A 27,233-nucleotide genomic window follows, 5' to 3' on the forward strand; every position below is an offset into this window, starting at 1 on the left:
CCGCCCCGCCTTCCCGAACGGCCTCTGCCGTCTCATCGCAGAATCCTCCAGGCTCCGCGAGCCAATGGGGGCGCGCGGCCCGGGCCGCGGGTGCCAATCCCCGGGCGGGCGGGCCAGTCGGCCGCGCGTTCCTATTGGCTCCGCGGGCTTTCGTAGTGGCTCAGGCGGCGGCGGCCGGAGCGGCGGGGCGGCGGGGCAAGAGGGGAGTTGGAGAGAACGCGCGGCCGCGTAGCCTCGGGAGCGCGAGACTCGGGGCACCGTCGAGGTCGGTGTCGGAGCGCACCCCCCCCCCCGACCCCGGACCCGACGGCCGCGTCCAGACCTTCATGTTGACAACACTCAAGCATGTCCGCCCCCCGACAATCCCTAGGGTTTCAGGCCGGCCCGGGGCACCAGAACCTGGCCGGGGAGAATGAACTGGACATCGGAGGGAGGAGGGGAGGAGGCCCAGCGCGTCCAGCTTAAGAGACTCAACCTCGCGGCGCAGAGCCGGCTCGAGCGCGCGGCAATTAGGTGAATTCTTACAAGGAAAAGCATTTCTTTTGCTCCTTAGTTATTAAAAAGAAATTATAATCAGGAAAAACATCATAGTTAAAAGGAAGTTTTTATTAACAGGAAGGTTTTTCTTAATTCATATAAGATCCATCTTTAACATTAAACAGGATAATATGCTCCATAATCCGAGAGTCTAATTCTAACCCATGAACACTCTACTCCAGTTTAGTCCTCTCGAATGCCTGCTGTTATTTATATTTTAACAGGTAAAAGCCATTACCTACGAGCTACTTAACGAAAAGTAACTACACTGGAAGATGAAAATCTATAGAATTTCGTCATTAGATCAGAGTAAAAAAAAAACAGGATAAAATTTTGTTTAGAAATCTTTTTATCATTAGGGTATTCTTATACTTTTCAGAACAAGTATAATTTTCAGAAGTTATACAAGGCAACTTATTATTAAATACCATTATTTAGCAATGGTTTGTTTAGTTGAAATGTTATTTTAATTGTAAAAACCATCTCCGGTTACAAAAAATAATCAAAAACCTTATTGGCTTTAACTTGCTTTTACAAATGTCCTAAGAAGTCGCAAGCTAAACAATATTTTAAATAGAAAAACAGTAATTTTCAAATAGCCTGGTATACTATTTTTGTGGTTTAGGTACATATATTAATTGGTTTCTTTTATAGGAAACCTGACTAGAAGTTTATCACTTTAAGTACTGTGAAATAAAGGCAAGAGCTCATCACTTTTTAACAAAAATATTCTGTATGCAACAATTCCCAGTATCAAAGGTATTCTTATTTAACGGTTGATAATTAACTGCCTGCTACAAAATACAAAACAACACAACATTTACTGGATTGTTTTCCAGATTGCAGCTGCCCACTGGCATCCAAAGCAAGGATTTCCCATAAATAAAAGCTGCAAAGCAATTCACATACTGGTTAGTTTAGGTCAATGCTTTTTTTTCACCCTATTATTCTTTTTTCTTCTCCACCGCCCCCATCCCCTGCAGTGACACAGTATTATTTAAAAACATTAAGTCCCTGGGATTTATGCTTCAGATCAAGACATCATTCGAGTAATTTCAAATGATGTACAGCTCTTCACGTAAAAAAGATGTTTTGTGGTCACAGTTACTTCAAAAAGGAATTATATTCAAATAACCTGACGTATCATGCTTTAGCAATTACAGAACCACAATTTTGACACATGGCAATTGATAAGTTAGGCAAATGTGAAATGCTAAAAGATGTGAACAGCTGTTCTTCTGTTTAAGTTTAGAGTAGTGCAAATTTCTGGTAATGACTTTATTTTTTCAGTTAACATAACCAGCCCACAACACAGCATACTAAGTCATAAAGTACAGATCCAAGGAAGGTAATACATTTACTAAGTTACAAAACTTTGGCAAATCAATACAGTACTCTTTAACACAATAAAATATATTTTTGTTGGAGTCAGTTATTACTTTCATGATAATTTTTACTCCAAAAATGTTGAGTACCAAATTAAAACACTGTGATTTTTAATGGTGGTTTATAGCAGAGCAAGTTATTTTATACAATTAATGTCTTTTTAAAACTATACAGTTTCTCCTTTAAAAGTGAGTTCCCTCATGCAAGTTCTCCAAGTTTATTGCAGGGCAGTGGTGGGTATGTAAGAGGTGGCTCTGCTTGGTTCTGGGGTTGGTCCAAAGACAGGTAGAGTTCCAATGCATGAAAAGCTTTAAAACTCTACCTTAAGGAGGTTTGATCAGCCAATACCAATTTTCAAGTACTTTTCAAAAATTGTTACATTTTTACATAAATACTGGAATCCTCAAAATCAGACAGTCATTTCAGACAACACTAATTTCAGCCAATCCCTTTGATTTAGAAACCCTGCACCTCTTTGTTTCGATCAAGTCACATAGTCCTTCTTCAGCTTATTAAAAAAACAATTCTACCGAAAATATAGTTGTATTTTTTAAATAACAAATAAATATACTGCCAGCTTGTAGAGACCTGGGGAACTGGGTGTTATCAACTTTCATTATCATTTCTCCACAAATGCTGCTGCTGCCATTGGTGTCCTTATGCTCCCTCTTGCCGAAGCCGTCAATTCCTCAATTTCAGCATTTAATTTATGTATTACCCACTCCATTGCTTCTCGGCCCTTAAAAAAAATCCAACATGTTTATTCTTACCAAGTGAGAGCAAAGGCACCTGTCAAATAAACGGCACATCAGGAAGTAACAAGAAGCGGTACAAGCATAACTAAACCTCACCAGGACAGGTTGTTTCTACCTTTGCTTTTTTTTCTCTAACGTTATTTACCAAATATCAAATGCCTTGAGAAACTGGCTTGATCTATATACTGATTTTAATTTATATTTTTGCAAAAGATGTTCTCGAATCTACAATTAAATGACAGTGGTGTTTTACTTATTTATGAGTAGAATGGTTCCCCTTTCGGGGTGAGGCCAAACTCCTTTTTTTTCTTTTTATGTCCATATTTTAAACCAAAATCCTGTATGAGGCTCTGAAGGCTCTGGTCCCTGACTTCCACTTCAACCACTCTCTTGGACCCTATGCAGTTCCTTGAGGGACAGAACAGGAGCATTTCCTGCTTCTGGTCTCAGGGCCTCCTTTGCACACGCAGCTCCTCTGCCTGGAATGCTTCCTAGCAGGCCCCTCACGGCCTACCCACCCCTCATTCAGAACTCAGCAGAAACATCACTTACTGAACACTCATTAAACACTGTCATACCTTTCTGTACTTTTCCTTTCCTAATGACGTTTTGTATGATTAATGTCGCCTTCCTCTTAGTTCCACGAGGGCAGGGACCACGTTTGTTTTGCTCCCCGCTGTATCCCCAGTCTAGCCTAGCGCTCTGCCTGACACAGAGAAGGCATCTATGAACATCTTTTGACTGCTGAACGATTATATTAAACATGTGTTATAAAATAGTACATTAGGCATCTCTTTCTCTGAACTTACTTTATTTTAAATCATTCTCAATCAGGCAAAAATTAGTTGGGGGGCAGTGGAGAAAAATCTCACTGTTTTCACGTAGAAAGCACAGACATATATCCATTTATCTATATCTATAATCTGTAGTATTAAACAATTTCATGGGGTGGGGGTAATTAGGGGAAGAATATCTACAGTGGACCTGGGCGTGAAGGGAGCTAATGAAAAAAAGGTTGGGAATCTATGCTTTCAACAGTGACGCACTGCTACATGGCTCCCCCCCTTCCCCCATGCTGGGCCCAGGGCTACAGTCTTCCCATATTATCTCATTCACTCTTCGCACCCAACCCTGTAAGGTGGGTGATTAATCTCTGCTTCGCAGACAGGAAACTGAAGCAGAGAGAGGTTCACTTAATTAATCGCCCAAGGTGAAAGGCTGGTCAGAGTTACAGCTGGCTCGTGAAGGCAGGTGGGCTGGACCCCAGAGCCCGTGCCAGCAACTGCCCACATCACCTCGCACTGCAGTGGCTCAGAGTCAGCTCACAAGGACAGCGCTTCCAAGAAATAAGACCCAGGAGTAAGAGCAAGCAGGGAGGGGCTTCCCTGGTGGTCCAGTGGTTAAGACTCCACGCTTCCACCGCAGGGGGTGTGGGGAACTAAGATCCTGCAAGCCTGCGCTGCACCCCCCAAAGAAAAAACAGAAAACAAAACAAAGAGCAAGCGGGGAGCAGCCTTACTTACTTTATTGGCATTTGACGATATCGTGCTTGCCATCAGGCCTTCGAGGTAACTGCCGAGACTGACCCCTTTCACGGTAATTATGGCTTCTTGAGTCAAAACAGTTCTGGAACAAAACACATTTACACAGCTTCAGGATGACCTAATTTTCATTTTTCAAAGAAATATTTGATTAAAAAATTAAAACACACTGTAAAATAGGTTTGTTAAAATATTTTTCACTTACTTTTCTGGGTCTTGAGGATGTGGTTTGTATATAAGTCTCTCATCTACTGAAACCATATTTGTAAATGAAATCTACAGAATTAAAAACAAAGTCAAATCATCTTGGAAACCAAAAATATTTCCAAAATTAATTCACAAACCAAAACCTTGCTAGCTAAATATACAAAACAGCAGCAAGTAAACCACTTTGATATTAGTGTAAAAAGAAGTTTTCACTATTCATTGCTTCCTTTTTATTAAAAAAATAATAAATTTGACAAAAGCATCATAATAGTAATAACATGCACACGATGCCAAGTGCACTTTACTGAGTGCCGTCTCCTAGAAATAACAGGCAGGCTCATTAGAGCGCTGAGGCTAAGCGCAAACAGGCAGAGACGATGCAGCATCTCAGTACTGATTTCCTAAGCCAGGCTGAAGAGCATACATTCATTTGTGTACCAACTACAAAAGAGAGAAAAAACTAAGCCAAATAGTTTAAAATTAAAACAAAAGGGAGTCCAGACTTACATTAGTAGATTTAAGTTCCATTGTTTTCTCTACGGGATCCACTACAGAATGTTCTTGCACATATGTTTTGGTTCTTGCTGCACCAATAAGCTAAGTAAAACATTCAGAATTAGTAATCAGAGGAAGAAGGATTTCTTAACAAGTGTATCAATATTTTATTTGAAGGTAAAAATGTGTTAATATTTTGAACCAAAAATCTGTTTTCATAAAAAACATGAGAAAGCAACAAAGGTCAGAAAGGAGGCCCGTTTAATGGTAAGAGGACTTCATACACCACGAAGGAGATGAGACGCCCAAGACACAAGCAGAGGCGATTAGCAACCAGCCCGCGGAGAGCGGACGGAGTACGAGGCAGGACTCGGCAGCTGCCGAGGTTGAGGGTGGAACAGTGAGCCTGAACATTCGGGAAACAGGGCACGTAGAGAAAGGAGAGGTTTGGAGTGTCTGTCAGTGTTTTCCTAGCGCGGCCCAAGGGAGAGGACGCAGTGGCTCCGGTCTCCAGACAGAAAACCAGCCACCTCACGACGAAGATACACAGCACATCCAGGGTCACTCCCTGTGCTCCGACCCCAAGCCAATCCCAGCCGTGCTCATTTCTGCGTCCGCACCATCTAGTGCAGTGGTGTGTGCAATGGAAGCAAACTGTTGGAAAATGTGTGCTTTACTTTTCTGAGGTGGCCCACTTTCTAGAAAAAGAATCTCTGCAGACAACGGGGTCCACTTATACCAGGGTTCTCCCCCATCACGATAAACTGGCACCCCACTTTCTTGCTGGTTAAACTGGCTCACTAAAGCCTGCTCCCTTGAAAGGGCATAGAATTGCTTTTAAACGTACAGGTAGAAGGAACAGATCTTGGAACAAACACGGCAGCAGCAAAGTGAGACCATGCCCCTCACTTAACAGGCGCGGCCACCACTGACCACAGCAACTGTCAGCTAACAACCAGCACCAGACCACTGCTTCCACATCTTAAGTTGCTGGCAAAGTAGGAAAAGCAGAATAAAACTTTTAGATTACAGAGCATTAGCTGGCTTCCTTCAGGAGGTTTTATCGGGTGCCTTCATGAAGACTGTAATAATATTTCCAATTCATTATACACTCATAACTCAAGTTTATTATAATACAATTTGAACTGATGCAAAAATGACATTCAGAATCGGCTCCCACAACCTATTTGAAATTATAATGTGGTTTTGAAAACTTCTCTACAGCAGTCACATTGCTTCAGGAATAAAGACACACTTACAGATTTCACAATAGAAGGCAGTCCCCACTCTGTGCTGAGAAGTCTATGGCTGTGCAACTTTCCAGAGAGATCTACGTGTCTGTCCAATACATCAACTCCAACCACACTTGGGTTCATAGGGTTTGGGTATTTCTGCATTGCAGCTGTTGTAACAGTTTCCCATGGGTGGCTGCCGACAGGAATAAAAAATCAAACATTAAAAAATACGCATATAAATGAAACCATTCTTATAACCCATCCAATTAGTCTTTACAATTAAACTTTACTTAATTTACCTAGGGAAGACTACTTTCTGAAACGTTGACTGAAAGATGATTTGGGGAGGCTCAGTCTACATTTTGAACATGTGCAGATTTCAGTATGTTTTCAGCACACAGGTGATGCGGCAGAGCTGGCGCCCAGAAGGTTAAAATAGCCTACAGGGCACTACAGAGCCGTTCTTCGGTCACCTTGTCCACTTATCAGTGTCCACTCTCACATGTAAGTTTTGTTTCTAAGAATTACTGATTCATAAAAATGTGTTTTACAATTATGTTCTATAGAAACAGCAAAAAATATTATTATACCATTTATTCTTTTGTCTGACCCCACTTCTGTGAAGCCATAAAGAAGTAACAAGAGCAAAAGAACTTATAGGCACTACAAATTCTCATAGGAATTACAAAAAGATCCAAAGCGTTACTGATTTAAATATCATAATATTAAACATGTATTCTTCTCTAATAAGGTAATAAATAATACTGGCCCCTCCAGTCAATCTTTATCCATTACTTTCCTCAAGAGTGATTCTGATTTCTGTTTTGAAAAGGTCACCCAATACAATAAAATGTTTTTTTAAGGTGCTCCTAATGTGCCACTCTCTAATATTCTCTCTTAATAAGCATTTGCTTGTCATCTAGGATCGAGATGGTAATAATAACATGGAACTTGCAGCATCTTTATATTCGTCAAAAAGCACATGTACTTGGGTGATTCAAAATGTGATGTACATTTGTTCTCTTCACACCTTATGTGAACAACATGCTTATACCGAAGATATCCATTTCAAATGAGCTTCTTATTAACTACAATGAGCCTTAAAAGTGACTGATTTTACACGTCTTCACTGAAAGGAAAGACAAGATCTGGAGACGGTGTTTCAAACTACACTTACCGATAAACCACACAGCATGACTTTTTATTTTTCGAAAAGCAAAACACCAACATTGTAAAGCAATTATACTCCAATAAAGATGTTAAAAAAAACAAAAGCAAAACAAGTAGGCAGTAATCTACTTCAACTTTTCAGAGAACTAAGCCTGACAACTTTTCGTGAACAAAAGGAAAATCTCAGCCTCACTCATTTTGCAAAATCCTGGACAACCAGTAACATTGCTCGTAATGCCTTCACTTTTGCTCTAACATTATACAGAAATGAACCCCATTGTGTTTTTAATCTCAAGCCTTATTCAGCAAACAGTGCAGGTATATAAGCGGAGCTACTTCATAAAGCTAAACAGTCCCCACAAATAGAAGTGACAGGGGCCAAGCACTCTCACTGCTACCAAGAAAACTATCTAAAATGAGAATCAGATGAACCCTTCCCTGTCTCCATCTAGTCATATACCATGGGGAGGTGGCTTCCACGCACTTATCTCTTCCCCCACCTCCTTGAAAAAATTAGTAATTGCAAGGCTTCGGGGTGGTTATGCATTATTTCCAAGTCAGTCATTCTCTCCTCTCTGAGCCAACTTGAAAACGTTGACGTTGACTTAGCTTGGACGAAGACTGCTTTATAAAACACGACTAGCTCAAAAATCACAAAGGATGCATATTACAATTAACAATCTTCCAGTAATTCACTTTACCTAAATTAATGAAATCATGTGAAAAGACTTCACACTGCAAGACATTCAAAGATGGCCCCAAAGGACAGTCAGTAGAACCTGGTCGTGCTTGGTGAGCTGTCCAATTTTTTCACCTATAAGACGAGGTGGGGAACACTGCTAACTCCACCGAGGCAGCAACAGTGTCTTGATTTATTTACCAAAGTGGAACCAATCCAAAGAACAGTGCCTGGCACTTAGTGGGCCTTCGTATTTGTTGAAGGAATCAATGAATGACTTCAACTGATGCCAACTACATGCTAGGCCTCAGAAGGAAGCACTGGAAAATCATAGATGGGAAAGACTCAGAATGATGACTTAGATGTTGTTAGTTAGTAACATCCTTAAGATGGAAAACACAGGGAAAGCATAAAATTTGAGAGGGGAGATAAATGACTTCATTTTCGGGGATGCTGAGTCTGAAGAGCCTGCAGGACATGTGAGTAGAGATACCCTGCTAAGACCTGAAAATAAGGATTTTAAGTTCAAGAAAGACTGGAGCCCAAGGTACAGATTTGGGTGCCAGAAATGTGAGTATCAGCTGGGACCTTGATTAAAAAGTCCACATTATCTGAGGAGAATCAGGATCAGGGCTTCTTCTCCCAGGAAACGCAGAGCATTTATGTGAATATGTCTATTTTCTGCGAGGACAGTCCCAGAGCTTTCATCAAATTTCAGAGAAATGTACAACAAAAAGAGAAAGACTAATAGTCCCTGATGAAATGCAAGAAGGCCAACAACAGAATTTCACTGAACATTTACACTGAAGGGTAAGAAGAGAGGAAAACATTAAAGAAGAGGGCCAAATGAGTGGGGAGGGGTAGGAAACAAGCTAGGGAGAAGAGTGTTAAGGAAGAAAATTCTAAGGAGTGCCAAGAACTTCTCAAGCATTTAAACCCAGAAGAGAACTGCAAAGAAGAAACCATCCATGATCCCAACGGCTGAAACAGAGTAGTGAAGAATGTGACCTGGTTAAAGAACACTGGAAAGTCTACAAACTTAGGCTCTTTCCCCCAGAAAGATGGTAAACATTAGGGAGAAAAAAAAATCTGCCCCCTGATTCTAACACTCTCTACCTTCCAGGATCCAGTGGACTCCTGAGTGTGTGAAAAGCCTACAACTTGTTTTAAACATTGCCCTGGAAATAAACTAAAACATACTGCCAAGCTAAAAAAATTAAAACAGTGTGGCAACAACAGCCAGACCACTGGGATAGAACAGATAGCTCAGAAATGGATTAAAATATAAATCACAAGCGTCTTAGGAGGAAGGTGGCATTTCAAATGGGTGAGAAGAAAAAAGATTAGTCAATAAAGAGTGATGAGACAAATGATCAACAATTTGTTCAGGCAAAAATGATACAGGCGAATAAATGCATGGTTCTTTTGTACAATGAATCATGGAACCAGAAGGGAATTTAATTCCCAACATCCAACTGGTGTAAGGCCTATTTTCCTTACCAAACATTTCTCCCTAACCAACAGATGTTAATGAACATGGCCTCAAAGACATCTCAGCGCGGTCAGGCCCTGACGACACCTCCGTCGTCGTCTTCCATGTCTCAGATGAAAATGCGTAACCCCAAGGTCACACAGCTTGTTGGAGCCAGAGCTGGACCTTGGACTCCAATTTCAAGGCCGTAAATTCTAACTCCTCAGGTCAACGGGCTGCCGGAAAAGGTCCGCTGCGCGGTCGCCTGAGCTCGCCCTAAGTCCACATTCCGAAGCAAGGAACTCCACCCGAAGATACTGGAGCGACCAGCCTCTCGACAGCCCACGATCCTCGGGGCCACGACTCACAGGTCTCTGCAAGGCCCCATGTGGCAACGGGGCGCCTGTCCCACCCCCAGTGCCGTCAGGGACCTCGTGCTCGACGACGCCCCCGCCCCGCAAAAGAGCGTCCACGGGAGGCAGGCCGCCAGGGCCCCTTCCCCAGCCCCCTCCCGGACGGGTCGTCTCTCCTGGGAACCCATTCCTGGGGCGTCCCCAGGGTCGTGACCTTCGTCCCCGCCCCCAGGACTCCGAGGCGCTCGGGCCCAGCTCCCCCCACCAGGCCCGACGCCTGGAAGCTTCCTGAGGGCCGCCCCGGCCTCGCCGCGACTCCGGGCCCGGCCTGCCCTCCCACCCCGCAGTTACCCCATGCCCCCCGCCGACCTGCCCCCGCCCCAAACGTACTCAAAGACGTGCTCCGAAGTCCAGATCTTCATGACGCCGGCGGCCCGCGCGGTGTCCGGGCGGCGATAGGGCACAGCGAGGCAGAGGAGCCACTCTTGCCCCGGCCCCGCCCCTCAGCCTCCCCGGCGGCCGCCCAATGCGCACGCGCCGTCGGGCCCGACGCGAGGGACGTCCCGACGCGCTGCCCCACGCCCTATCCCGGCCTGGGTTTTGCCCCAGCCTTGCGCGCGGCGCAACGAAGCCCCGCCCCTTAGCGCCAGGCGCACCGCGCCGGCGCAGTTCCGAGGGCGACGCTCCAGGCCGCCGGCGCGGGAGCTGTGCTGCGCAGGCGCGGCACGCGACCTGCGGTCCGCCCCCTCGCGGGCGTCGGCGGGAACGCCGACCTCTGGGCAGAGTTGGGCCGGGCCCAGCTGGGTCCTGCGCGCGCCGCCCGCCAGCCCGTCCGCCCGCCTCGCCTCCTTGCCTCCTCGCCTCCTCGCTCCCGCCGGGCCCGAGCTCGCCTGGCGTTACGAGGACTGCTGACGGATCCAATCGGCCCTCTTACACCGACATCTCCTGTGTGTTCGGGGTTCACTTGAGCAAATGTTCATGGTGCCACGTTAGAAACTTCCTCCTACCTGCTGTCTCACCCCAGGCTGTGGAGGGTCCATAGTCAACCAGCTAAGCGATCAACCAAGCAAGCAACCAGCCAAGCAGGCAGTCAGCCCTGTGCTCGTGCCACCTGCCCTCCCGGAGGTTTTTGCCCCTCGGCGGGGAGAAGAGACACAGAGTACACCGGAGAAGCTAACATCAGACAGTGCGCTTAGTGCCCAGTGGAGGGTGTAGTTAGGAAGCACGAGTGCTCAATGGAACAGGTGGAAAGCCAGCTGGCCCGGGGTTTACAGGATGGCTCTCAGCTCAGCTGTCAGGGGCCCCGCCCTTCCTTTATCACCCTCCCTTAGCAGCTCCTCTAAACTTCAGCTCCTCTGACACACATCCTGTTGCATTTTTCTTAGCATTTCTCACTCTTTGAGATCATCCTGTTCATTTGTTTAACTTCTGCTCAAATATAAGCCCTTGAGGGCAAGGATCTTGCCTGCCTTGCTCAATAATGATTCTCAGTAAGGTCTCAATGGTTATTTATTGAAAAATGAAATAATAATTCTTCGCGGAATGAATGAATTACTGGAATCATACAGCCACTAGACTGTAAGCGCCTGACAGGGAGGGTCTTGCCAGACTTGTCCAGCAAAATCCCCCTGCACCTACATAATCTCTGGTTGTTGCGTAAATGAATGAATGAGAAGGACGTGAGGGGGCAGGATGGCATGGCATGCGGTTTCATCCACATCACGAGATGAACCTCGTCCAGTGGACAAACTGGCCTCGCTTTCAGGACAAGGCCTCTCTCTCTGGTACCCACCACACTCCCCAACCTGTACCCCCTAACAGAAAAATTTGCCGTTTTAAATGATGGCTGTGGAGGCAAATTTTTACATCTAGTTACCTAGAAGCTAGTTCGAAGCACTGCCTCATTCTTGTTCTTAGCTCATTTGATTGTTAAAAACAAATAAAAGCCAGGTTAATTTACGAGGGAGGATAATTTTTTTAAATAGCCGAGGTCCTTTATATAAAGAAAGAGAAAAATTACCTTGGACAGGAAGGAAATAATATGCTTGGGTAGTTGCTAAGTGCAGTTTGTGGTACCTAGGACTTTAAAAACAAAACCTACAGTACTTAGAGGGGATTCTTAGGGAGGTAATGCTTTACGGGCTGCTGAGAGAGCCTCAGCCTCGATTACTGAGAAGTTAATGTCATTAGCTTCAATTGAGAAGTTAATGTTGCTGGGTGTTAAAAACACTGGTTCAGGAACCGTCAGCACAGAACGGCCTGTCTCCGCTATTCCCGGAGCTCCGTGAAGCTGTTCACCATCCAGGATTCCTATTCTGTTTATTTTAGAGAATGTTATTCTGCCCCCTAGTTCAATATTTCTGTTTTTTAAAGTTGTGAAAATGAGAGCTACCCCCCCCCCCAATCCTATATCAGTCTATCGACAGCTTGAGTGGTGGGGATGGGGGCATGGAAGGCTGGAGATCTAGGCCCAACTCTCTCTTCTGTGTGGAAGTCATACCACCGACCTTGTACTTGGGTTTGGAGAGCAGGACTTTACGTAGATTTTCTCCTGGAGACTCACACAGGAACACACAGAGGAAACAAATGAATGGTTTTTACATACCTAAGCCTTGTGTCACTGACTGTGCCTCTCACAGAAACAGGCAAGTCATTAGCAGGTCATTAAATTGACTTGAAATTAAGTAGGTGACTGGCTCTTTTTTTAAAAAAAATTATTTATTTATTTGTTGTTATTTTTGGCTGTGTTGGGTCTTGGTTGCTGTGCACGGGCTTTCTCTATTTGCAGAGAGCGGGGGCTACTCTTCGTTGCGGTGCACGGGCTTCCCATTGCTGTGACTTCTCTTGTTGCGGAGCCCGGGCTCTAGGCACGCAGGCTTCAGTAGTTGTGGCGCGCGGGCGCACAGGCGAACGGGCTTAGCTGCTCCGCGGCACGTGGGATCTTCCCGGACCAGGGCTTGAACCTGTGTCCCCTGCATCGGCAGGTGGAGTCTTAACCACTGAGCCATCAAGGAAACCCCGGTGACTGGCTGTTATGACACTTACTTACCAGGATGACACACAATCCCCAGAGCCCCACGCCCTTCCCTGTGCCTGGGGTGCGCGTTGGGGAGAATGCAGGTGGGATTCCTACCATCGAGAAACTTCAAAACTGGCTGAGGAGCCAAAACACAAGGCGAACAATAACTAGAAGATGAACAACAAGGTCCTTCCGTGCAGCACAGGGAACTATGTTCCATACCTTGTAATAAACAAAATACCACAGGTTGGGCGGCTTATAAACAGCAGAAATTTATTTCTTTCAGTCCTGGAAGCTGGAAGCCCAAGATCAGGATGCCAGGAGGGTCGGGTTGCTGACTTCTCGTTGCGGCCTCACTTGGTGGAAGGGGCAAGGGGGCTGTCTCGGGCCTCTTTTGTGAGAGCATCGATCTCATCCATTTGGGAACCTCCCAAAGGCCCCACCCTCTTTTTAAAAAATATTTATTTATTAAAATATTTATTTATTTATTGCCTGCGCTGGGTCTTAGTTGCGGCATGTGGGCTCTTTGTTGCAGCGTGCAGGCTTCTCACTAGTTGTGGCATGGGCTTAGTTGCCTGGAGGCATGTGGGATCGTAGTTCCCCAACCAGGGATCGAACCTGTGTCCCCTGCATTGCAAGATGGATTCTTTTTTTTTTTAGATGTTGGGGGTAGGAGTTTATTAATTAATTTATTTTTGCTGTGTTGGGTCTTCGTTTCTGTGCGAGGGCTTTCTCTAGTTGTGGCGAGCGGGGGCCCCTCTTCATTGCGGTGCACGGGTCTCTCACTATCACGGCCTCTCTTGTCGCGGAGCACAGGCTCCAGACGCGCAGGCTCAGTAGTTGTGGCTCACGGGCCTAGTTGCTCCGTGCCATGTGGGATCTTCCCAGACCAGGGCTCGAACCTGTGTCCCCCTGCATTAGCAGGCAGATTCTCACCACTGCACCACCAGGGAAGCCCACAAGATGGATTCTTAACCACTGGGCCACCAGGGAAGTCCCAAACCCCCACCTTCTAATGTCATTGTGTTGGACATTAGGATTTCAATATGAATTTGGGGCGGGGGGAGAGGCACAAACATTCAGACAATAGCAACTTCTCTGTTAGAGGGATGAGAGGGCCTGTGGCCATACTGGGAAGCAAGAATCGTCAAAACATGAACATATTTATTCCTGAGCCAAACGCTTGGAAACTTAGCACCTGCTGAGAATACTAGCCTAGACCTTGTTGAGCCCAGGTGTCTTCTGGTTAGTCTCTCAGTGCTTGTCTATGGCGGAAAATGTACCACCGACTGTTGGAAAGTGAAGTGGCAACGCTGGGAAAAGATGCAGGATTTTATCAGGTTGAGCAGGTGACCCCCAAGACCTCCTACATCACATGTGAAACCACCAGTGGGACTTCCTGTGGAATCAAGGCAGCTAACAACTGAGAAGAGAAAGTTGACAAGAGATGGTTCCCAAAGTCAAAGCATGTCATAAGACAATGCTTTGAATAGCTAAGGAGTAGGAGGGACCCATGGGAAAACTAATCAAGTCCTTGAATATTTCTGCAAAGATCTCCATCACTGTGATTGGGCTGTGAAATTCAAACATATTGTGTAGTGCTTTTTCCAGTTTGGTGGGGGAAATGATGGCAAAACCCAGCACTTGATTCATCCTATGCATAAGAATTTGCATGGAGTTACAATTTTAACCTAAACTGTGTGTGTATGTGTCTCATAATATATATAAATATATGTTATAATATGTATGTATCACTACATTTATGCACATGTATATATGTGCCTGTGTGTGTCTATAAACTTACTAGTGTCATTTGATATTTCATTTTCCAGGGTAAAGTCCTAGCTGCAATTTTTGCTTCTCATTATTTACTATGAAATTTTGCTGTTGGTTGTAAGTGGATTCAGTGGGTTGACTGGGCACCAACTGTACACTAAGAGTGAGGGCTTTCTTAAGCCTCAAGAGCTGGGACTACTCAGGGTGATAGTTTAGGAGGAAGATGCCCAGGCACTCAGGGTGAGAAACAAGGGCAGAGGTGGAAGGAGGGGAGGTGGGGTTTGAGGCATTTTTAGGAAGCCCTACTGGTAGGGAACTTGCACACACACTCACCTTTGTGCTTTGACTCAAGCAGACTTTACAGATAGAGAGACAGAATCTGCGTGGCCTCGGGATGAGCGGGAAAGACGCAACCTGCACAGCAAGCCCAGGAATTCAACATCCCGTGGCCTCTGTTCCCTGGGGATATCACTGGCCTGGAAAGAGACCAGAAAGCAGGAGGGACTCAGAAGCCTGCAGGGACCTCGGGCCCTGGAGCCCACTTGCTTGTGTCTACAAAGGGCACCTCCTTATCTCAGGAATCTTTCATTACTTCTAATTCAACAAGTATCTTGAGGCAAATGCAATTTTGTTCCCATATTAGTGATCCCAGATTTTGGGTAACTGTCCAGAGCTTCCTATCTATATGATTTCCACCCCGCCCTCGCCACCCCCCCCCCATGTTTACCTAAGCATCTAACCAAGTTATCCCTAAGTTCCTATCGTAAGGAATGAAGCCCTTCTCCTGGGAGGACTTTTGACTATTCCAGTAATTCCTTATCCTGAGAAATTAAGGATCATTTCTTCGAGCTAAACCAATTTGTCTTATGAGCTATCTTCTCATAACCAGGCGGTCCATGTGGAAATTAGTTTCACTCTCTTTCTATGCGGAAAGCTTTCACCCTGAAAAGACTGCTTTGCAAACACTCTCACACACAGAGGTATAAAACCTGGCCAGAAACCCTTCCTGGGATGATAAAAATGTCATCATCCCATGCATCTCTGAGATGAACAGTTCTAGCGGTCCTTCTTTCATGGTCATGTAAGATACTTTGTTTGGTTCCTCTGACCACATCAGGAGACAAAAAGATGGAAGGAGGTGCTCTAGCCAAGCACCGAGCATCTGAAGACCAGAGAAGGCTCTTAGCAGCATCCACCTGCACGTAGATGGGAGCCGCGTTTCCCGTTTTTTTTTTTTCTCTTATAAAGGACATTTCTTATTTGAAGTTACCCAGATTGTGACCTGCTGTTTGGTGACCACGGCCAACATAGCTCAGCTCTGTGCCATCGGGAGAGAGGGGTGACAGGCTGCACTGAGACCCACCCTCTAGGTTTACAAAAGACGAATCAACTATAGTTCAATTTAAAAAAAGGTGGGGGGGGGGACCGTTGGAGCCTGGTTCCTGGCTAGCTGTGGAGCTTGGCAGTCTCCTCCATTTTGCTGGAGACAAACGGACCAAGCGAGAAGCAGACTAGGCTTTGTCTGGGGCTCCCCTTCCAAGTACCCTCATCCACAGGGGACCTTGGAAACAGGGAATTACAAATGCAGCCGCCTACTGGCCTGGGACAGATTCAGACAAGCTCCTTTTTGTGTGGCTTATTCTTACTCGACTCTATCTGGATGACCTTTCGGAGCTAACATTTCAGTGGCCAACAGCATGAACACGGAGGGAGAGAGCGATTACAGCCACGATCCACTTCCTGAACGCAGTCCAGCTGACTACAGTTTCAAAGGATCGAATCAGCACCTCTTTCAACCCCGGGGGTTCCAACCTGTTCAGTAACGAGTGTCGGGGCAGAAATCTGGGATGAATAAATATCTTGTCTTTCTCCAAGGCAGCTCGGGGCCCATCCCATGCATCCCCTCATTGGCCAGTGTGACAACTTGTAAAGAAAGGAAGTAGGGACTTTATTCCTGCCAGAAAAAGGAGGCAAAGGGGTGGCTGTGCCTCTTCTGTCGCACGTGCCTTCCACTGGCCAGCACTGTTTTCTCATCACTAGGTTGTGGCATGGGGACAGGAGTGACAGACACAACAACACAAAACTCGTGTAATGTATTTGCCTCGTTCCCCAGGCTGGAGGTGGCAAGGTCAGCCACAGCAGAGCTGGGATGTGTGAAATCGCAGTCTGACCCGCCTGGTTACCCCTATTCATTCTGTAAGAAGGTGGGTGTGTTAAAATGTTCTGAACATAAGGGGAAGTCCAATAAATATTTGCTGGATTCTATTCACAGACATTGGGGTAGAGTCAGCTCTTTGCTTTCTTATGGTCTTCCTGAGAGGTCCATTCTGCAGAAGGGGGACATTTTATGTACATTCAAGAAATTGTATGAAAAACAAGCACAACAAATGGAAGAATGGAAGGTAAGTCAGTGGTTTGCCATGAAACATCTTATAATGACTGACCTGGACCATTTTTAAAAATACATGATTTCATCACTGAGACTTAGCGCCCTTCACAGAAGGACCGCATGATACTGTGGACCACACTGAGTAGCTTCACAGCATGTGGGTAGAAGGTTCTAGAATATGGATCCAGGAGGAGTATTCAGTGGTTCTTTTCCAAGGCACTGGAGTCAGTAATACTGACCACAGCTTCCTGTGGGCCCGCAGGTAGCTCCTCCCAGGGAGGTGGTTGCTTTTCATGTTGCCACGATGCCTGAACTAGGTGGTTCAGTCAGCTCACGAAAGAAAAACTAAACTAGGTTATTGGCAGCCAAGGTGAAAACCAGAACATTGGGTGGCCAACCTCGTTGGTAACGCGTGGGCTCAGGCTTGCCCACCCTGGGCGTCAGGTTGGAAAACCTTTAGGAAGAGACAACACAGAGATGTCAGCTTCCATTCGCACCATGTGTCCTTGTGTCTCCTCCCAAACAAACAAAACAGTGTGTCCTTTCTATCTTCATGTGAGCTTCTCCACTGAGAAAATGGGTCTATTCACATTTGCATGCTCCAACGTCATGTGGGAAATTTGCCAAGAGACTTTTCCACGAAGGATAAAGTAAACTCGTACCATTCTGGAGTATGAGGCAAACCAGACCCCAGCACTTAGGCTCGGAGGGGCTTGGAGGCCTGCAGGAAACCGGGGTTTTGATCTTCTTAGTTCTGGGGGACCCATGCAGACAGAGGGAATACTCCAGAGAGATGGTCTGTCTCGTTCACAGCTGTGTCTCCAGACCTAGCACAGGGCCAGGCACATAGTAGCTGTTCAAAAAGCAACAGTTGAATGAATAAAAGAATGAACGGAAAGCAAGCCCTAGCCTGAGGTAACACTATGCCTCATGTATTGATGCGGGTCAACGACAGAGTTATGAAGCTGGATAATGACAGGAATTTGGAAATTGCAAGGCACAGCATGACGGTCTAAAGCCAGAAAGAACACAAGGGAACTGGGAGAGACCCAGCAGGTGCCTGCGTCTGAGCAGTGCCCCCAACCACTCTACGGGTCCGTCTAGGGAGACTGGTCTTGGAGGCCAGAGCGGAGAGAAGCAGGGGCAGCACTCTGGCTGGTAGCTCAGAGCAGGCCCGGAGGGAAGGATGTGCCTTCATTTAAGAGAAGAGCTGTTTGCTTGGGCCTAAGGTTGGGAAAAAGAGCGCTGTCCTTAGTAAATCAGTGAGCGTCCCTATTAGAAGTGCCCAAAGGATTGACTAGAGAATTGTCAGCCACTCCCCGCATGTTGCTTTACTTGTGTGCTGCAAGTTAAATGTCAAAATGTACCAAAACCTACCCAGCTCCGTCTCCTTCCATTTTTCATCAAAGAAGTATTTGACAAATGCATGTACTCTAACCACCGGGGAAGAGAGGAAAGTAAGACATTTTCCTAAGGGCTTGGATGGAGAAGGGAAGCCTCAGCTCCGACAGAAAACATGCCCTTTTACGGATTGTGTGTTACATTAAACAAGATGAAAATGTTTATGAGAACTTGCAGGCTGATATATCATGATGGAATCTTAAATTTACATAGACCTTCCTTCCAAACACTTCAGAAACCTAGCAGATGGGGAAACAGAGGCACCAGAACCCATGTGTTGAGAATCTTTGGAAGGCACTGGAGAAAGAGCATATTGGCATGTCCAGGCTTTTTCCTTTTCTGACTTGTCTGTTCACTAAATAATAATGTAGAAAAAGCCTGCTGTAAGAAGTCATTTCAGTGGTTTCTTATTTCTTCAAATGCCATTGACTATAACTCTGAATAAGACAAAATCCTCACATAGCTTTAGTTATTTCCATCAGCCAACTGGTGCTTAGCACAAATACATTCAGATATTTACATTTTTAAAAAATGTATTTTATTTATTTATTTTGGCTGTGTTGTGTCTTTGTTGCTGTGTGCGGGCTTTCTCTAGTTGCGGCGAGCAGGGGTTACTCTTTGTTGCAGTGCGCAGGCTTCTCATTGCGGTGGCTTCTCTTGTTGCAGAGCACGGGCTCTAGGCACACGGGCTTCAGTAGCGGTGGCACGTGGGCTCAGTAGTTGTGGCACACGGGCCCTAGAGCACAGGCTCAGTAGTTGTGGCGCATGGGCTTAGTTGCTCCACGGCGTGTGGGATCTTCCCGGACCAGGGCTTGAACCCGTGTCCCCTGCATTGGCAGGCAGATTCTTAACCACTGCTCCACCAGGGAAGCCCCAGATATTTACATTTTTAACAGAATCAATCAGCACATAGAATTGGTTGTAGATCTCCTAAAATTATACTTTAGGTAATTGTGATTTATTTGAAAAGCTAATATAAAATTGTTTACATTTAATTTAAAATTAATTTAAAAATACAAAAAATCAATAGCTTTTTTTTCATACCAGCAATGATCACTTATAAGCAATAATGAAAAATTTCCATTCAAAATAACCCCAAATACAACATACCTAGGAAGAAATCCTAACAAGAGATGTATAGGATCTATATAAACAGAATCATAAAGTTTTTCAGAAGGATATAACAGGAAGCTTGAATAAAGGACAAGCTACCATGCTTCTGGGCAGGAAGATTGAATGTTTTGATGTTGTCAATTCTCCCCAAATTAGTTTAATGAAATTCCAATCAAAAGCCCCGCAGGATGCATTCGGAACCTGACAGAGTGATTCTAATGTTCATTTGGAAGAATAAAGAGTTGAGAATTGCCAAGAAAATTTTGAAAACGCAAACAGGAGAATTTGATGTACTAGGTATTACAACATACTATCTAGTCATAGTAGTCAAAATAATGTGATACTGGGCAAATATGGGTGGAAAGGAATGGATAGCTTTAAAATTAACTTTAGTATATATGATATATATATATTTTTTTTGCGGTACGCAGGCCTCTCACTGTTGTGGCCTCTCCCGTTGCAGAGCACAGGCTCCGGACTCGCAGGCTCAGCGGCCATGGCTCACGGGCCCAGCCGCTCCGCGGCATGTGGGATCTTCCCGGACCGGGGCACGAACCCGTGTCCCCTGGATCGGCAGGCGGACTCTCAACCACTGCGCCACCAGGGAAGCCCAGTATATATGATATTTTAACATTTGATTTCTTTTTTCTTTTCTTTTTCGACCGCACTGTGGCATGTGGGATCTTAATTCCCCTACCAGGGATTGAACCCGTGCCCCCTGCAGTGGAAGCATGGATTCCTAACCACTGGACCACCAGGGAATTCCTAGCATTTGATTTAAATCAGCATTTCAAATCCAAGGGGAAATTATAGCTTAGTAAATAAATGGTGCTGGGACAGATGGTTAAGTATTCAGAAAAATCAGTTAAGTTATATTATCTCAGGCTATATGCCTAAATAAGTTCTAGATTAACTAAAGAGATAAATGTTAAAAAATCTAATTATTCATAAGGATTCCACTGCACAAATAGCACTGACACAAAAATAGAAAAAATCAAAAACAAAATTGAAAGGAAAATATTGTATGAAAATATTTACCACTAATATGGCAGGTTAAGTGTTAACTTTCTTAATACATAAAAAAACTCATATAAACTATTAAAACCCCACTAAAATCTTTTAGAAAATAAAAATAGCACAAACAGGCAATTGGTAGAAAAAGTGAAAATGGTGAATAGATGTGAAAAAATGCTCAACCATACTGGTGATCCAAGAAATAGAAACTAAGACAGTATTCAATTTTTTTTTTGCCTATGAAATTAACAATGATTAAAATATAGCTCTTATTCATAATTGATGAGTGTGAAGTGAAATAGACACTTTTATACACTTATGTTGAATGTATAATTGGTGCAATCTTTGTGGTGAGCAATTTGGCAACATCTCTTCAGAGCCTTAAACATTCCCCTTTTTTTTTGTGATTCCTAATGCAGGAATCTACTGTAACAAAATATTCTGAGATTGGACAAAGATCTAGATCACAGAATTATTTGTAATAATGTAAATTTTGAAAAAACTTAAATGTTCAAAAAATTATTCCCTGGTTGGATTGGGAAAGAAAAGAAGTCCTTCAAGGGGAGGGAAGAGGAAGGAGGGAATTCTAGAGAGAAAGAAGAGCATGGCTGGTGTCAGGGGTGCATGGTGGTTCAGTGTGTGGCTAATTTGGAGACTGTCATGTGCTCTGTCATGGCTGACGTGGGGCATGTGGGGGAGTAGGAAGGGGTGAGGCTCAGAAGCACTTATGCAGTCATCTGTCGCCCTCATGAGAGTTTAAGATGTCAGGATTCTGTGTTGGTCATTTTTATATCCTCCCAAGTTCCTGTTAGGTGCTTAATAAATATCTGTTAGTTAATGAATAGATTTCTTTCAGGTGGTGAGTGACTTTGAGTTCCATATTTTTGAGTTGTGGTGTTACTCTTTCACCAGTGAAGATCCAGCAAAGTCTCTTAGGAAGACAGTTGATAAAGACTCTTCCTAAGTAACTCTACTGATTCACTTTTATGACATGCATTAAATGACATTTAAAAATAAATTTATTTGGACTTCAGTCAGTAGGGGGTGCACTGATGCTGGAAATTCCAATATTAATACAGAATAACACTTACTTATTAATCTTATGGTTCTTTATACTGGTTATGCTTTATCTCCTCTGTGCCCCTCTCCCCACTCTTCCCCTCCTCCCACAATTTTTCTATCACATACATACATTACTAGTAGATAAATATTGCCTCAGAACCACCAGTTACAAAACTGGGTTTTAAAAAGAGTTAATTCAATATTGCTGTCTATTATAGTTGTTACTGGTAAGTGTGACATTTAAAAATATTAGTGCTATAAGGAAAATAGTTTAAATTGTGCTTATCATTTACTCAGGACAAATTTTACATCAGAAAAGGTGGGAAAGTACTAGAAAAAATGGAGGTGATATTTTAATGGTGCATGTGAACACTAATACTATAATTGGAACAAGAATAATAGTGACCTTTAGAGAAAGAATATTTCATAAAACATTCATTAAAAAAGAAGGAATTGACTTTTGAAACATTATTTTCTCAAAGTTCTTCTTGAAACAGAATTAATAAAATTATATGGTTTATTGAAATTTCAAAAAAAGGAAACTGTGGAGTTGTTAGAAGAATTGAGAGAAAAGTAAAATGAGGTTTGTATATGGTATTTTTGGTACAAAAAGGACTTGAATGGCATACTTAAAATTTGAAGACAATAGCTAAAAATATTGTACCAGAATAATGTCTCGAAATCAAAACATAAGAAATAGGAATCTGCATTTGATGGAAGACAAATGATCAATTATAGAATTCAAGAAGGCACAACCTGAATAGGAAAAGAGAGCTATTTGTGGTGGTGGAGTTTGGAAACTTGGAGATGGCTGCATTTCATTAAACAATGCTGTGCCCTTTTGGAATGATGATAGAGGGAACACCAGGGATCTTCTCTCCTTCGATTCCTTTAAAATGTTTATAAAGTGGCTTAAAACAAAGGAAAATAACAGTTATGAAAATGATCACTCAGGTGAGTCAAATTCAAACAAAAGTTTAAAAACTTTTGTAGAAGGAAAAAGAATGGAACTAAAAGAAAAGGAAAAACACCAAGTGGACCTCCCACTAAAAGGCAAAGATGCTCAAAGAGGATTCTAGTTCAGCATTGTGCTGCTCATGAATGACATACATATAAAAAGTCACACAGACAACCTAAAATTAAAAGTTTCTATAATGATATAGCAATGATAAATACAGGAAAGCAAAGGTTGGAATAATAATTTCAAATAATTCAAGATAAAAAATATTAAGTGAAATAAGTGGGTGGTTATACAAAGATAAACATAGTACATACTTAAGATATAATAATTGTGAATTCATATGCACCAACTAACACAGCAACAAAACACAAAAAGCAAAGAATGTAACAATTTCATGTAGAAACAAACAAAAATTCAGTTATAGGGGAGAATTAAATTCCTTATAACCAAAGCTATAACAAGTAAATTAGGCAAAATTCTGTACTCTATAAATGAGATATAATTTATTTTAGAATTACTCGAAGAACACTTATCAATCTTGTCTCTTGCTAGTTTACAGAAAATTAAATGAATAAACTTCACCAGAGGTTTTACAGGCTACATTCTAACCAAAATACAACTAAAACTTAAAATTAGAAGTCCTCAGAATAAAGAAACAGAATTTCAAATTACTCTGATATTTTAAAATAATCTCCTAAAGAACAACTGGTAAGAGGGAAGAGATATGGGGACATATGTATATGTATAACTGATTCACTTTGTTATAAAGCAGAAACTAACACACCATTGTAAAGCAATTATACTCCAATAAAGATGTAAAAAAACACACACACACACACACAAAATACAACTGGTACAATGGGAAAATCAAGAACTCAATTAAAAGATAATTTAGAAAATAATAATGATAATATCCTGCATACCAAGATCAGTGCTTAGAAAAACATCAATAAAAGTTTTAAATGTTTTATTGCTAAAATTAAAAAGAGAAAGTAAATAAATTATTCAACTTAATATCTCAGAGAAGAAAAACAAAATGAAAGAAATAAAAGATAAAGTCATAAGTTGGAAAGCAATAAACAGAGTCAGCGAAAACAAGAGCTGATTTCTTGAAACTTTTATAATATAGAAAAAAACTTCTGATAATTCTAATTGAGAAAAATGAAAGAACACTTAAAAATAGAAATTAGAAAGGAAATAGAAACTCTATTGAAATAAAACTATGAGAAATAAATATCTAAAGTATGCTACTGTATTTGTAATTCTCAAAGAAATTTCATGCAAAATAAAAATTTCTAAAGTTGATGCAAGACAAAGGCAATCTTTACAGATTGATAAGACAAGAGAAAATCAGAAAAGTCATCAAAGAACTATTACAATTTCATTAAAAAGGCTCTGAATATGAGTGAATTTTTAAAATATTTAAAAGATAGGTAACACTATGTTGCAAAGTGTGTTCTTGACTAGAAACACTTAATACATTACTGATAAGGATAAGCACTCCAAACAGTCAATGTCATAAATATAGATGGGGAAATCTTAAACAAAACCCTTCAAAAGGGCATTGCATTAGAAAGTAAAATGTACCCCCTGGAATTCAAGGATGGTTCAATTGCAAAATCTTATAAGACACAGATGAGTTAAATGAAAATTTACATATGGTCATTTCCATAGATGCTAAAAAATAATTTGAAACACAGATTCCAACTACATATTTTTTAAAAAAGGACTTAACAGGGGTGGGATAGGGAGGGTGGGAGGGAGGGAGATGAAAGAGGGAAGAGATATGGGGATGTATGTATATGTATAACTGATTCACTTTGTTATAAAGCAGAAACTAACACACCATTGTAAGGCAATTATACTCCAATAAAGATGTTAAAAAAATAAAATAAAAAGACAACATATTATGAAACTTTTTTTTTAAATCAAGGGACAATGTTAAGTCAATGAACAATCTTAGAGACATTTCTTTAAAAGCAGAATGAAATTAAGGTGCTGCCTTAGTTTAATATTATTTTATTCTCTTCAATAAGTTAAGAACCAAAATTATGACATAAGAATAATACATATTGGGCCCATAGAGACAACATATTCAACTTCAGGTGATTAAAAATGTAAACAAACCTGCAAAAAGTTGCCAGATATAGAAGAAATGTGTAAGATCAATAATATTCTTGTGTAGCAGTATTAACATCTCTTTAATTATAACAAGAAATAAATTATAAAGAAAATTAATTATAAGTTTATTACTTAGGAATAAACTTAACAAGGAATAGATGTATGAAAACAATGAAAAATTTACTGGAAAGTATAAAGGGAGATGATGGAATATAGAGCAGTGTGTTCTGGAAGGGAATAAGTTTTCTAAGAATGATAATTCTCTCCAAGTCCAACTAAAATCCCTAGAAGACGTTAAACAGAACAAACAGATGAAAACAACTGAAGTAAATAATTATAACATCATTAGGAAAGAATGGCCATAGGAACATATAAATAATTTAAGTAAGTGGAGTGTAGCCCAAATGGCGGAGGTGGATTTACCATGAAGCTAACGAAGCTTATACTTCTGTGCCCTCTCTGTGCGGACTTTCCCAATGTCCTGGGAGGTGTTCTAGCAATGTGTTCTCATGGTCATATGTTTTTATTAATTTCACAAAAACTAAATGTATTTTCTTTATGACCCCTGTCCCCAAAATTGTATAAGCTCCAGATGCCACAATATTTGACTCTACCATGCCAGATATAAAATAATGTTATAAATATACAATAATTAACAGGTTACTCAAGTGGTGTAGAAAATTAAGTCATTTGAATAGAAAAAAAGCTAGAAATATTCCATTGATATATAAAATGTAAATATATGAGAAAGCGTCACAAAAAATGTGATGAAAGAATGAATAACTGAATATATGGCATTGGGTAACAAACCAGGTGATGTTCAAAATATTAACAACAGTATGGAATGGGTATGTCTACCAGGTGCCACAGTACAGGTGGGTGTGAATTTAATATAGCCCTGGCTTAAATTAGGAAGTTGGGAAATACACTTTAGATCCGTATTCTCTACTATATTGAACTCCAGATGAATTAGTCTGTTAAATATAAGATATTTGATGCTAAACAGATATTTGGAAGAGTGATACAACTTTCTAAAGCAATAGAAGAAACCAAGCCTTTAACTATTAGACTGCAGACCACTTTTTTTTTTTTTTTTTTTTTTTTTTTGCCGTGCCATGCGGCATGTAGGATCTTAGTTCCCCAACCAGGGATCGACCCCTGCAGTGGGAGCATGGAGTCCCAACCACTGGACTGCCAGGGAAGTCCCCTAGACCACTTTTATAAAATGAAAATTAACCACATAAAAAAGGAAACAACTATTTGGGGAAAAGATGTAGGAATCAAATATGACAAAGGGTTAGTATCTAAAGAAGCCACTTCAATATACATCAGTAAAATTATGAGTCCAATAAACAAAGAGACAAAGTTCATAAGGAGACAATGTACAGAAGAGCAGACACAAGTGTTGGGCTTCCATGTGGATTAAAGAAATGCTAAATAATGTACAATAGGTGCTATTAAAACAGTTCACATTAGCAAAAATATTTAAAAAGATAATACCTGTTGCTAGTACAGCTGTAGTCACACACAGTTAACTATGTATGTTACAGGCAGTACTTTTGAGCAGAAATGAAAGGAATATTGACAATATTAAAAGTAGAATAATAAAAATGTTTCTGCCTTTTAACTCCATAATCCCACATCTGAGGAAAAGCGTAGTACCTGAGGAGAATGTGGAATCTGAGTTGGAAATTCTAGGTTTGGATCCTGATTCTAATATTTGAAAGCTGAGTGATCCTCAGATTCCTCATCAGCAAAACTGGGATTTTCATTTGTACCTCAGAGGGTTTGAATGAGGGTTAGATGCAATTGTGCACGTCAGCTGATAAGCCCTGTGTTTCCGTGACATTTTGTACCTTTGTCCACAAGCCTCAGTTTCCTTATCTGTAACACGGGGATAATAATGTCTATCTCACAGACTTGTTGGGATAGTGAGGTCAGATAATGCATTCATTCATTCAGCGGCCAGGCTTGAGTAGTTACGGGGTGCTGACCAGTACTGGCCACACTGGGGTGGACCAGACAAGCCCAATCAGCCATTCCGTGTCCACCTGGAGCTGAATCCAAGGATGGGTTTGTTGCGTGGCGATCACAGTGCAGGTCTCAACAAACAGGACCATACTGTAATTAATTAGCAGTTCTTACTGCACAGTACAGACCACACTCGGTGCTCCTCAGAGGAGCTTTCATATTTGCATTCCATTTTTGTGCCCTCCACATAGAACAAAGGCTTAAATTAATATTCCATCCATTGGATGGATGAATGCATGCATGCATATGTTTATAGGAGGGTAATTTGTTTTAATGAATAATCTGAAGTCACCTAGATGTCCAATACAAGAGGAGTGGATAAGCAAATGATGTTGTAATCACTTAGCAGAAGAGTTTGCAGCCATTAGAATGGAAAATTATGAGGGTCATGAAAGATGGGAAAATATTTGATATGATATTACAGGTGGAACAAAAGCAGAATACAAAACAGCATATATTTCCCAATCACAACTATATGTCCAAAGTGAGATCAGATACTGAAAAACAAACATTTTGA

At 42.2% G+C, this 27,233-nt stretch overlaps 1 protein-coding gene across 1 annotated transcript; it reads right to left on the reverse strand.

Annotated features, from left to right (window-relative positions):
• Positions 1–627: 627 nt before the first annotated feature.
• On the reverse strand, positions 628–10,316 carry PRELID3B (PRELI domain containing 3B). Its single transcript, XM_082856370.1, has 6 exons — positions 10,220–10,316; positions 6,181–6,349; positions 4,934–5,023; positions 4,425–4,495; positions 4,202–4,304; positions 628–2,662 (listed from the first exon to the last, which is right to left on the reverse strand). Exons 1-6 carry the CDS (start codon positions 10,249–10,251, stop codon positions 2,543–2,545), a joined length of 585 nt encoding a protein of 194 aa, XP_082712496.1. The 5' UTR covers positions 10,252–10,316; the 3' UTR covers positions 628–2,542.
• Between the last annotated feature and the right edge of the window lie 16,917 nt (positions 10,317–27,233).

Source organism: Leucopleurus acutus, assembly GCF_964270905.1.
Source record: "Leucopleurus acutus genome assembly, chromosome: 16".
Taxonomy (NCBI): Eukaryota; Metazoa; Chordata; class Mammalia; order Artiodactyla; family Delphinidae; genus Leucopleurus; species Leucopleurus acutus.